Below are 13,124 nucleotides of genomic sequence, written 5' to 3' on the forward strand. Positions count from 1 at the left end.
CGAGCCCGACCACCTTACCAGCTCCTGGGTTCCGGCTCTTGCTCGGGTTCCCCTCTCCTCCCACCTGCTCTGCCCTACCCTAGCCCCCAGCCCTCCTCTCCAAGGCCCCCTCTTCCAGGTCACTCCCTTCCTAGGACTCCCGGTCCCAGCGTCTTGTACAGACCTTCCCTGGCCCTCTCCGTCTATCTCCCACCCTCAAGACCCTTAGGTTTTATCCCTCTCAGATCCCATACCCCTTACCTGGACGCCATCTACACTTTCCTCTGCTCCCTGAGTCCTGAACTCTTTAGTTTCTAAGTTCCCAGGGCTCCAACTGAGTTTCGTCCCCAGTTCTCTTTCCTCAAGTTCCACTTCGACCTTTCCTCTCCTCCTCCCCTAACCCAGTCTGGGCCCATTATCTGCCCTGCGCTTTCTATTGAAGTCCTCCAAAGCCTGGCCTCCAAGCCTCCTGGCCCCCAGGTCCCTTCCCACAGTTCCCCAGGCCTCAGACTGGCTCCCCCTGCTGCACAGCAGCCCCAGTCTATCCCCCTCCCACTTAATCGCCCTGCCTCTGCCCCCTCCCCCTGGCCCTGGATCCACCTGGACATTTCCTGTGTCCTTTCCTTGCTCGCCTTCCACACCCTACCCTGAGGATTCAGATGGATTCTCCCTCGCAGACAGACTTGTCCTCAGGGTTCCTGGTTCCCCCAGGCCTGGGTCCTTCTCACCTGATGGCTGGTTCAGGGACACTTGGGACAAGGACAGGATGGGCTGGGTGGGTGGCTTCAGTGTTGGGTGGGGCTTAAGCCAGATTCTGTGAGGGAGGGGGCTGGGGAGTGGACTTGGGTGGCCCTTCCCTGGCCCTCCCCCCAGTCAGTTGCACAGTTACAGCCTAAGAACTTTGTTTGAAGTCTCCTCAGTTTGTTACCTGGGGCGGAGGGTGGAGAATTCACCCTGACCTCCCTAGCTCCTCCCTGTCCTGTCTCCCAGTCAGTCAGTCACTGGCAGGTCCCAGAAACTTTAGCCCTAGAGCTCGGGGAGGGGGCAGGAACCCTGTCTTTACCCAACCCAGTTGTACACACACTGCTCAGTGAGGCTGGGTCACTCGAAACTCACCTGTAAATTAACCATAAAGATGCACATGGAAACATACCATAGATCCAGACACAAATTCAACTTTCCTCAACACAGCCTCCCACAATCACCGTGTCCCAGAAAGAAGTTACTCAGTCACAAAGATTCCCAGAGTCACACAAGAGACACTTAGCCATACCCCACCCCCACTAACATGCAGATATAAAGCCAATGGACCCTAAACCAAACCCACCAGGTTCTCAGCTCTCAGGCACCCACACAGTGCTCCAAACAGCCACCCAGGAACACAAGGGCAGGGACCCAAGCACTGAATTCCTTCATAATTGTACTAGGTAATAAAGACACACACAAGGTCACACAACCAGCCAAGTGCAGACCACAGCCCAACCCCAGAACACCATCACACAGGTGACCATCACACAGGCGACCATCACACAGAGGGAAGTAGCCTACATTTATTCCTGATCTCCCCCATACAAAAACACACCTGTGATCACATGAGTTTGAGCACGCTCTGGGAGTTGGTGATGGACAGGGAAGTCTGGCGTGTGGCAGTCCATGGGGTCACAAAGAATCGGGCATGACTGAGGGACTGAACTGAATTGACCACACATTAGATGCAGGAGCACCACCCCTCAACACAGCAGCCCACAGTCCTGGGATCAGATCCAGGTCTGGTGGCCCCTTAGATTTGCCCATGTTGCAAAGACATATTTGTGCAACACTGACCCCTCCCAACAGTCCCACAGACCCAGAGGGTCACATCCAGGAGTCAGGCCATAATCCCTCATGAAATTCACCTGCATTTATTTGTACATCAATCCATAAGACACACCCTCCCCAATACCCCCTCACTTTGGGTGGTGGCGGGCAGGTGCGTACACACACCCTGGGTTGCAGTCACTTTCGTCATTGTCATGAACACACAAGCTTAGGGACACAAAACTTTGTCCCCACACTTGGCACGGATACAGGACACATGTTCTCCTTTCAGAGGCACACCTACACAGGGGGCACTCTAGCCTGGCACAGACAGCCCTCCATCCTCAACTTTGAATGCATAGTCCAGTGTGGGAGGGGCAGAGGCTCAGGGCTCTAGCCTCAAGAGGGGCGTCCTGGAGTGTCCCTCAGACTCTCCAGTCCACCCTAGCTCCAGAAGTGCATATGGCTCCACTCGACCCCACCCTGAGGTCCGGCCAGCCAGGACGCTGTGTTCCTAACCCAGCAGGTGTCTGCCCCACCCGGGGTAATTAGGAACCAGCCCGGACTGTCTGTCCTCGGACCCATGCCTCCGCTGTCCAGCTGCTGGACAGCTCATAAAAGAGGGTGAGGAGTGATGCTGGTAGCTAAGGCAACTGGGGAGGGGACAGGCTTCAGGTTGATGGGCTCCATACTCATCCTGGCTTCCCTTGTAGCTCAGCTGGTTAAGAATCCACCTGCAATGCAGAGACCTGGGTTCAATCTCTGTGTTGGGAAGATCCCCTGAAGAAGAGAAAGGCTACCCACTCCAGGATTCTGGCCTAGAGAATTCCATGGACTGTATAGTCCATGGGATCGCAGAGTCAGACATGACTGAGCAATCCATGGGATCGCAGAGTCAGACATGACTGAGCAACTTTCACTTCATTTCATACCCGACCTGAGGCCCCTATTTCTTTGGATGTATCCTTACACACAGCTACCAGCCCTCCCCCCACTCCCCCACCCCCGTGCTCATCTCCCATCCTCCAGCTCCCAGTATCCCCACACACTTTTGACTGCTGGACCCCTGCTGGGGCGGAGGCAGGTTGCCCAGGCTAGTTCACATGCTTACTAATTGTAACAGCGAATATTAACAAACACTCCTTGGCAGGTACATGCCTGGGGCTGTTGTAAAGGCGTTACCTATTTCATCTCATTGTGTCTTTACAAGCAGGAAATGTGAACTTGGTGACTTTGTTATTCCCGCTATTATTCCCGCTAAACTGAGGCCCTGATGACACACAGCCCTTTCATGACACACCTGGGATTTGAACCCTGAGCAGTTTGGTTAGGTTACAAGCACTTCCCTGACATGGACCTGCCTATACTGGCTTGTATGCAACCCGACGGATTTGGGGGGGACACGTCTAGGCTCGTGGCTGGGTTCCCTTTACATATGCACACCCTAGCCCACCTAGATCCTGGATGTGTGCTATCTAAACACTGCTTCCTGACTCATGTGTGTCCCCAAGCACCCCTTCTTCCCCCACCCACATTTAGCGCCAGCTTGGAACTTGCAAATGCCCAAGATCATGCCAATCCTGGGTCTCTCAAGCAGGGTGTGACTGTCCAGGGAGTGGCAGAGGGAAGCGTGAAGGGGAGAAGGTGGACTGTTAGGTGTCTTTCAGGCTGGTGTGCTGACCCTTCCAAGGTCAGGTGAATTTGTGCCAGGGCCCTATGAATGGCCACACTTCTGTCTCCATTTTAAGAACAGGGGACTGGTACTCAAACTGCAGGAAACATGCTACAGGCCACTAAGACTGCTCTGGGGGCAGGATGGGACTTCAGGGCCCCTCTAGCCTCTGAGATTTTTTGTCATCTTGTCCCCTAAACTGTCCCCCTGTTGCAGTCCTGTGCTGGGACAGGCTGATGCCACGCCATTCCATAGAACAGGAATTGGTTGTGGGGGAGAGGTGGGTGGAGACTGTTAATCCCCAGTCTGGCAAGCCCAGCCTCTGCCCAGGGCGCCCACTAATTCGCAAACCAAACAGCAGGCAGTGCTGGGCCCGCTGCCGGCCTAATCCGCTCCCCGCCAGCCTGGGGCTGGCCAAGGGGCCTCTTGGTTCCCACGCTCTGAGCCCTGAAGGACGTGGGCAGATGCAACTTCTTCTACTCCAGGCTTTACAGCCCTGAAGGACACCCTGACCCATAAAGACCAAGAAAACAGCACCCCTTTACCAAAGAACCCTCCTTCCAAAATTGCCACAATAAACATGCATCTCTATTAGATTTCTGTTGTGACAATGCCTCTCTGGATGTGACATCTTTGTGCAGTGTACAACCTGTGCAACTGTACATGAAGGTATTAAGCCCCAGCTCCCACCTCATATCAATATCCACAGAAGTTTAAGATCATTTTATTGAGGGAGGAGAAGTGGGGAGAGGTGGGGGGCAGCTATAGCTCCCCCAGCCCCACCAGGGGGAAAAGACCCCCTCCCCGCCTCCCATCCCCCAAGTGGTTCCCCTGTATTAGGGGGGGAACTTTGTGCAAACTCTGCCCCGGTGGGTGGCGGGTGGGTGTGAAATGGCAGCTGGGGCTGGTGGAGGTGCTACTGCGCGCTGGGGGGCTTGTAGGGCTCCAGGAGGAGAGCGGAGAAGGTGTTGACCTTGTCTGCTCCCCGAACCTCATGGGGCAGCAGCGGCAGCTTCACAATGTGGAAGTCTTCATATAGGTCCTCCATCTGTGGCGGGGGCAGAAGGCAGCAGTCAGGGGGCCCCGGGGCAGGGATAGGATGTGATCGGTGTAAAGGGTCAGGCTGGGGGGTCTCAGGTCAGGGAGAGAATATGAGCAAGGACTTCACAGGGTCATGGGTGGGAGTGACGCCAGTGAGGTCAGAGATCACAGGCCTGGACCTCCCACTCCCCAGGATCAGAGATACCCAGGCCAGCTAGTCTACAAAGGCCAGAATTAGGTCTGAAGCAGGAGATGAAGGGCAGGGGATTAGGCAGATGAACAGAGAGTGAGATGGAGCAAAAGATCAGAGAACACAGTAAAAGGTCAGCTGGGCCGGCTGGGCTGGGCTAGACCGCAGCTTCTGGGGTCAAAGTGTGAGACTGGCGGGAGGGTGGGTGTGCACACCTGATCCAGGTACTTGGCTTGGATCTTGTGGCGGGCCTCACACATCTTGCAGGGCTTCTCGGGATCAGGGAAGACGAGCTGGTTGACGATGATGTTGTGCGTGTCAATCTTGCACTTGGCCAGCTCCTGGATCAGCCGTTCGGTTTCATACAGGGACAGGAACTCCGCGATGCACACACAGATGAAGGTTGTTTGCTCCTGCGGGAGGCAAGAGAGGACAGGGAAGGGCAGGTCTCAGCCCTGTCCCCGTGGTTCCCGGAGCCTCTCACCGCCCACCTGGACCTGAACTCACAGGGTCCTTGAACTGCTCGCTGACCGAGCGGATGACAGGCAGCGTCTCCTCTAGCTTGGAGGCCAGCTGGTCTGCGTTCATGTCGCCGAGGCCCAGCATGTTGCACATCTATGGGGATGGGAGAGGGCTCATGGTTTACCTGGTGCCCATTACACTCCCTGGGTCCAGCTCACTAGACAACTTGGTTGGGGAGGGCAGGGCGGATGGGGGGAGATGGGAGGAAACGAATCCCAACACCTCCCAGTGGTTTAAGATGTGGGCCCTTGAGCAGATCATACGGGTCCAGCCCCAGCTCTGCCATTTTTGTGGGACCATGGCCAGGTTAGTGCCTCGGTTTCCCCATGTGTAGAGCTGCTGTCCTATACAACACACTGTCACACACTCAGAAGGGTGCCTGGCACACAGGAAATGCTCCACAAATTTTACTATCTGAGGGGGGCTTCCCTGATGGCTCAGTGGTTAAGAATCCACCTGCCAAAGCGGGAGACATGAGTTTGATCCCTGATCCCAGAAGATCCCACATGCTGAGGAGCAACTAAGCCTGTATGCCCCAACTACGGAAGCCCCTGCACCTAGAGACTGTGCTCTGAAACAAGAGAAGCCACTGCAGTGAGAAGCCCAGGCACTGCAACTAGAGAGTAATCTCCGCTTGCTGTAACTAGACAAAAGCCCTCGCAGAAATGGAGACCCAGAGCAACCACCAATAGAAAAAAAAGTTACTACCTGAGATTCAAGTCCCCACTAGGGGACCACCCATAACCAGGGAGGTGGGAGTGGTGTGCAGAAGCGTGGGGTCAGTAGGGTTGTCATGTTTGTGCTAACAATAACCCATGGTGGGGGGATTCACATGCTCTCCATTTGACAGACATGGCCTAGAGAGGGGACGTGACTTGAGGTCACAGAGCAGTATCACACCAGAGTGCAGTGCATCTGAACCTGGGTCACCTGGCTCTGGATACGGTAAGTCCCCTAAAGAGGAACCTTCAAGTTGTGAACTTTTGAAGATACAAACATACATCTGGTTTCAGCCAGAAACCAGAGCTTGTGCTATTAATGTCAGGAGCGACTGAAACTGCAGCTTGCCCTCTGTCTCCTATTGCTGACGATCCTTCAGCTCTACCACCTCCTACCTCCTCTCCCTTCTCCAGTCAGTAACTCTTCTTGCCTGATCTGTATGCCAACTGTTGTACTGCACTACTGCACTTTCTAAGGTACTGCCCTGTGAACTTAAAAATGTTTTATTTTTTGTATTTTTTATGTATTATTTGTGCAAGAAGTATTATAAACCCATTACAGTATGGTATGGGCTTCCCTGGGGGCTCAGCAGTAAAGAACCCGCCTGCTGATGCAGGAGACTCAGGTTTGATCCCTGGGTTGGGAAGATCCCCTGGTGAAGGAAATGACAACCAACTCCCGAATTCTTGCCTGGGAAATCCCATGGACAGAGGAGCCTGGTGGGCTACAGTTCATGGGGTCACAACAAAGTCAGAAGCGACTGAGCAATTAAACAACAGTACAGTAGAGAACTACAAAGACAACTGTGTTCTTTGGGTACCTGGTTTCTGTGTTGAACTTACAGACAAACTGGACTTACAAACTTGATCTCAGAACGGGACTCGTTCATATGTACTGGACTTACTCTATGTGGTTTCAAGCTCTGTCTGGGGCACTCAAGAGGTGGAGGCAGGGACATCGAGGGCTGTGGAGGGGGGCAGACAGTTCCTCCACAGTGAAGACCCAACCCACCCACTGGGAAGCGCTGAGTGAGAGGGCACGTGGTAAAGGCCTTTGTCACGGTGTGACTGGGAGCCCTGCTCTGACTCAGGGGATTCCTGGCTGCCCGGGGGCCCTGCCTGCCTGTGAGATGAAGGGGCTGATCTGGTTCTTGATCTGCATGAGGCGGCCAAGCCCCCGCTCGACGATGGTGGGGAAGTTGAGCAGCCTCAGCGTGTGGCCTGTGGGCGCAGTGTCGAACACCACCACGGAGAAGTTCATGCCCTTCACCAGCCTGCAGGGAGAAGAGGGTCAGGCCCGCTCTGCCCTTTCTTCTGCCCCCAGTCCCAGGCAGCACCCAGTACCCCTGGCCGCGCCTGACCTCATCACCTCTGCGTAGCTCATGGCCTCGTCGATGCCTGGGAATGCGCTCATAGCTTCTTGCATCATCTTTTTGCCCATGCTCAGCATGTTGTCCTCTTCAAAGAACTCGTCTGGCAGCTCCGCCACGCCCAGGCTGGGGTCAATCTCCTTCGGGCCGAAGGGGTCAAGATTCAGGCTGCTGTGGCTGGGGCCTTGGCACCGAGGCACAGAGCCTGAGGGAGCCTGGGGTGCACCTGAGCACAGTCCACCATTGGTCACAGCTGAGGAGACCCCCGAGGTGCCATGACCCCTCCCTTAGGCACTTCAGGTATTCAGCGACCACAGATTGTCAAACAAGCAGATGGAAGATTGTCAACTGTCCTCAGTGCCCAGATGGAACCCAGAGCCCACTTCAAGGCCTTTTCTTTTTATCTGGCCACATCACGCAATGTGTGGGATCTGAGTTCCCTGAAAAGGGATCGAACCCGTGCCGCCTGCAGTGGAAGCACGGGGTCTTAACCACTGGACTGCTGGGGAAGTCCCTGCAGGGACTTTTCACTGGCTGTTCCCCGACCCAGCCCAGGACCTCTTCCAGATCAGTCCTGTAACATGAGTCTTCCTTAAATGCCCAACCTAACAGTGCAGCCCTAGCCCCCGCGGCCCTCTTTTCCTTTCTCCTTAACATCTGGCCTCTTGAAGATCCCCTGGAGAAGGAAACGGAAACCCACTCCAGTATTCTTGCCTGGGAAATCCTATGGAGAGAGGAGCCTGGTGTGCTACAGTCCATGGGGCCATAATGGAGTCAGACACAACTTAGCAACTAAGCACACACGCACATGGTGTCTACTTATCACATTCATCACCATCTCCACACCAGAGTGCCGGCCCCATGAGGGAAGGGGTTTGGATTGTCTTGTTCACTGTGGTGTCCCCAATACCTGGGAAGTGTGTGGCACAGAGTAGCTCCTCAACTTGGATGTAGGATCCATGAAAGGATAACCAGCCTGGGGTCCCTGGCCTGTCTTGCACTCAATGCCTCTCTATCCTCTGCCTGCGTTACCTCTTTTTCTTCTTTTTTTTAATAATTATTTTATTTATTTTTGGCAATGCTGAGTTCTTCTTTGCTGCAAGGGCTTTTCTCTAATTGTAGTGTGCAGGCTTCTCATCGCGGCGGCTTCTCTTTTTGTGGAGCACAAGCTCTAGGGCTCTCGGGCTTCAGTAGTTGCAGCACCCAGGCTCTAGAGCACAGGTTCAACGGTTGTAGCACATGGGCTTAGTTGCTCTTCGGCACGTGGGATCCTCCTGCATCGTGGGGATCAAACCCGTGTCTCCAGCATTGTAGGTGGATTCTTTACCACTGAGCCACCAGGGAAGCCTGTACCTCTTCTTTCTGAGTTCATGGTTTCTGTGGTGAATCCCTCAACTCCCTGGCCTCAGAGACCACTTCCCTGTGGGGGAAGTCACACCCTTGATGGGTTATTCCTAGCTACTGGCCCACTCTTTGACCCCAGCTCTCTCAACTTCTAGATCTCTCTGGGCCACCTCATCCCCACCCCTCTGCCCCCTTGTTCACTGTCGGTGTTCCTCTTGGCCAGCACCCTTATCCAGCCGAGTCTCCAAAGGATGCTTCTGCATACACACACCCTCTTTTCCCTCTGCAGTTGGCAAAAGCGCCATTCTCATTATTTGCAGCTCGCTGGCATGGCTGCACCAAGGTAAACATCCGAGGAACACGCCTGACAAATAGCTTCACCTTGCTCCCCACTGCTGATCGCAAATCTCCAATGGGCATTTGACGAGCCAGACAATGCACCGGTGGGAGTATTAACGCCACATCTTCTCCTTCCTCAAACACTTTCTTTCACAAGTGGCCCGCAGTCTCTGCTGGGGCTTGTGCCTCAGTGAGAAAGTGAAGCCACTGGCCACCAACACTCTCATTTCACCCTAGAAAATGCCCCAGTCCTTCCTTCCAAGCCCCTGGTCCTGGCAGAGCCCAAGTCCTGGGTCTGTGCACTGGAGCAAGCAGACGCCCACTTGAGGCCCCTCCTCGGCTGGCATCCTTATTCCCTCCTGAAGCATTTTTTTTTTTTTGGGGCCACACTGAACAGCTTCTGGGACCTTAGTTCCTGAACCAGCGGTTGAACCTGGTCCTCAGTAAAGAGAGAGAGCCCAGAGCTCTAACCACTGGACTGCCAGAGAATTCTCTGAAGCATTTGTATCAGCAAACACACGTGCTCTTAGCATCTCCTTTCTCAGAAAAGCCTTCCTTAACGCTCGTTCCCATTTCCCTCCAGGGATGGCCACGCTCACTTCTCTGCTCCCATCATGGTGATCACTGTCTCCACTTTGGTTCACCCACTCCAGGCAGGCTTTTGTGCCCATTCCCAGGGTGATCTGCTTAAAACAGATGTGCCTGTCAGAGCCAGCAATCTTTCTGCCCAAGTCCCTTTGTCCTCCTCAAGTTTAGGAGCCGGGACTATCTTGCTTCCCTCCCACCTCACCTGGGGCTCCTCCTTGGCCTCTTTCACTGATTCTTCCTCTTCCTCTGCTGGACCCTAAATGCTGATATGCCCCCAGAGTTGTTTCTAGGCCTCTCTATTCTCTCACTCTTTTCTCTATTCATGCAGCTTTAAATAAATATCACCCTTGGGACAATGACTCTCAATGCCAACCTCTTCCTCTAGGCTCATATAACTAAGCCACTGTCCTGATGTCTCCATCTGGATGACCAGTGGGCACCTTGGTCTTACTAAGCCAAATAAAATTCCCCATTTTTGCCTTCTACACCTGCTCCTCTCCCAGTCTTCTCCATCTCAGTTGCCCAGGGAGTCAACTAAGACATGTACTGAATTCATTTCTTTTCCTCATGCATTATAACCAAACAGTCAAACTGCTTTAATTCCAAAATACATCCCAGGATTTCCCTGGTGGTCTAGTGGTTAAGAATCCGCCTTCCAATGCAGGGGATGCAGACACAATACCCGGTCAGGGAACTAAGATCCCAATGCCATGGGGCAACTAAACCCACATACTGCAACAGAAGCCCCTGTATATGACAATGAAGACCCACTGCAGCCAAACAAATGAAAATAAATCCCAAATTTTGCCACTTCTCACCTCCCTCCCCACCAAGTTTTGGCTGCCACCATTTCTAGTCTGGTCACTGTCCCAGTTCTCTTTGTTTTCATTCTTGACTTTAGAGTCCAATCTCTTCATGAAAGCTACAGGGAACTTTTCGAAAAACGATGAGGCCCATGACATTATTCGGCTTAAAACAAACAGCTTCCCTTTAAACTCGGAATCAGGGACTTCCCTAGTGGTCCAGTGCCTAAGACTCCACCCTCCCAATGCAGGGGACCTGGGTTCAACACCTGGTTGGGAAACTAGATCCCACATGCTGCAACTAAAGATTCTGTGTGCTGCAACTAAGACCTGGCACTAAGGTCCAGAGCAACCAAATACGTAATAAAAATAAATATAAAAATATGTATAAACTTGGAAACAAAGCTGAAGTGCTCCCAGTGGCCTGCTAGGTCCTATACCATGTGACTCTTATTGATGTCTCCCTCCCCTCCCCTTGCTCACAATCTCCAGCTACTCTGGTTTCCTTTCTGATCCACAAACGTCTCTCACCCAGTCCCCTGTGGGTATGCTGAAGAGGGGAAAGTGGAGAGACAAGAGGCTGGAGAACCGGCAGGACATGGTAGCTAATGATGGGTGTTCACAGGAAAGGCCTGAAGGTGCCTTTGACAGAATTCGGGGGTGGGGCGTGGCGTAGGCCTGAGCCCTATTGCACTCACCATGGCAAAGAGGTTGTCATAGCCTTTGACCTTGGTAGGCACCTTGGAGAACTTCTGGTCAAATGCATCGGAGATGTTGTGGGCTGGGTCGGTGGAGATGATCAGAACACTCTCCCGCCCCTTGGACAGCTGGACTGCTAGGCTGCAGCTGGGCAAAAGAAAGGTCAAAAGGTGGGCGGGGGTGGTGGTGGTGAAGAGTCAGGCTCTGCTCCCTAGGTCTGCAAGGGGAGATGAAGGGTCGCAGGAGCAGGGGACCTGGATCAGTAAGGGCCTTGAGAGAAGAGTATGGAGGACTGTGGGATCAGGCCTCAATCTCTGCAGTGGGACCCTCTCAGATCTCACCTACTGAACCTTTCACCTGACTAGACTGGTAAGATTCGGCTGAGTGTGTCAGTCTGGTGTGATGTCTGCTTCTTCGCTGGCACAGAGTGGCATCATGATCTGGCTGTCCAGCCAGCATAGCCTGACCCTGTGTCCGCTCCCTCAACGCTAAGCTAAGGGGTCCTTTGCACCTCTTGCTAAACTCGGTGGTTCGGTCCATTTGTCCAGGGTAATCTGCTCGGGGGATCCCTCCCTCTCCTCCCAGCTGATTGGGATAGCCTGATCATGTGCCCTCCCTCCCGCCTTCCACCCCCACGTGGGCAGAGAATGCCAAGGTTCACCAGATTAGGATAGTTCGCTCAGGTGCCCCTCCCCTTCTCTGGGCACACTCTGGTACAGTCTACCTGATGGGACATCTAAATGCTCTCCCGGACCCCGTGCGCTGTATTCAACGTGGTTCAGCCCTTGTGCCCCAAAAGGGATGGTCCAACTCAGAGGGTGCCCGGCCGGCTTTCAGGAGATATCTTCCATTTGCTCCAGATAACTTCTGGAGAGTACAATCCAGAAGACCCCGCCCCAGCCCTCTTGCCCGGCTGGTGCTGGGGTGCTGTAAGACCCGGTCTTTCGCCTCCCCTTCACCCTGTGGTACATCCCACCCGTTTTCCCGGCCCCCACCGCAGCCCTTTTACCTGCAGGTTGTTTTGCCAACTCCACCTTTGCCCCCAACGAAGATCCACTTAAGGCTGCGCTGCTCGATGATGTTGCTAAGCGTGGGCTCCAGCGGCTCCACATCAGGGGCATCCTCGAACTCCTCTGCCTCAACCCCCGACCCGGCCACCCCTGCCGCCATCTTGGAACCGGCTCACGTGATCAAGCGGAGCGCACCATGCAAATTACCTGCAGGGGAACTTTCCTATCATATCCCCATCAGGGCTAGAAGGGTGAACTAATTTCCTCATAGCTTAACTTCTAGGAGCTAATAGAAGCTATATGTCCAATGTCTTCCCTTCCAAGCTTCACCATGTCAGCCTCTTGTCTACATTTTCTTCAAAGACTCCCCCTGTCTAATTAATGCATTGGTACATCCCAGGATACCCCCTTTACTGATTGGCCTCTAAGTCTAGCAGCACTCCTTTCATTGGCTACATCTTTTCTTACTTTCACCAAACACTCTCACGTCCCGGTAGCGCCAACCTCCCCTTAGCAACCGACCAAACACCCATTCCATGCCCTTTTCAAGAAGTTAGTTCCGAGGTCCCCCCCTGACCTGACTCCATAGGCTCAACTTCTTGTCGATCATTTCTCGCCCCTATTCTCCGAACTGGGTCCCAGCACCCCTCAGGTACGTCTCTTCTGTCATTCAATTGGCTGGGAGCCATCGGGCTCCGGATGCAAACCAATCACAGACGAACCGATTAGTTTGGCTGGAGACAGTTTCGGCGCTGCGAGTGGGTTAGAGAGAGAATTACTCCAGTTGTGGGCGAGGTCCGCAGATCCTTGTCTAGTGAGCCCTGAGCTCCTATGCGGGCTTGCATCCTTGTCGTAGAAGGCACCCGATTCCCCAAAGCCTGCTTCCACTTTACCCCAGGTTCGAGGGGAAACTTCAATTCAGCCAATTCTGTTTTAAACTCTGCCCTGGGCAGGAATATATGCTTGGTCCCAGGCCCTTTTGCGGACCCACTCCAGTACTCTTGCCTGGAAAATCCCATGGATGGAGGAGCCTGGTAGGCTGCAGTCCATG

General features: G+C 53.8%; 1 protein-coding gene across 1 annotated transcript; it reads right to left on the reverse strand.

Moving 5' to 3' along the window:
- Positions 1-4,156: 4,156 nt before the first annotated feature.
- Positions 4,157-12,258, reverse strand: GET3 (guided entry of tail-anchored proteins factor 3, ATPase). Its single transcript, XM_005900523.3, has 7 exons — positions 12,073-12,258; positions 11,063-11,210; positions 7,282-7,430; positions 7,044-7,194; positions 5,187-5,294; positions 4,895-5,092; positions 4,157-4,496 (listed from the first exon to the last, which is right to left on the reverse strand). The coding sequence occupies exons 1-7, from the start codon at positions 12,231-12,233 to the stop codon at positions 4,365-4,367; spliced, it is 1,047 nt and encodes a 348-aa protein (XP_005900585.2). The 5' UTR covers positions 12,234-12,258; the 3' UTR covers positions 4,157-4,364.
- Positions 12,259-13,124: the final 866 nt, after the last annotated feature.

The sequence above is a fragment of the Bos mutus genome, chromosome 7, assembly GCF_027580195.1.
Source record: "Bos mutus isolate GX-2022 chromosome 7, NWIPB_WYAK_1.1, whole genome shotgun sequence".
In the NCBI taxonomy this organism is placed as follows: Eukaryota; Metazoa; Chordata; class Mammalia; order Artiodactyla; family Bovidae; genus Bos; species Bos mutus.

Bases quoted from the DNA above. Each gene is read 5' to 3' on its own strand.
- GET3 (XM_005900523.3), bottom strand. From the start codon at position 12,233: ATGGCGGCAGGGGTGGCCGGGTCGGGGGTTGAGGCAGAGGAGTTCGAG. The intron at 7,431-11,062 runs GTGAGTGCAATA...TTCGGCCCGAAG, and splicing joins ATGACAACCTCTTTGCCATG to GAGATTGACCCCAGCCTGGG. The intron at 4,497-4,894 runs GTGTGCACACCC...CCCCCGCCACAG, and splicing joins AAGCCAAGTACCTGGATCAG to ATGGAGGACCTATATGAAGA.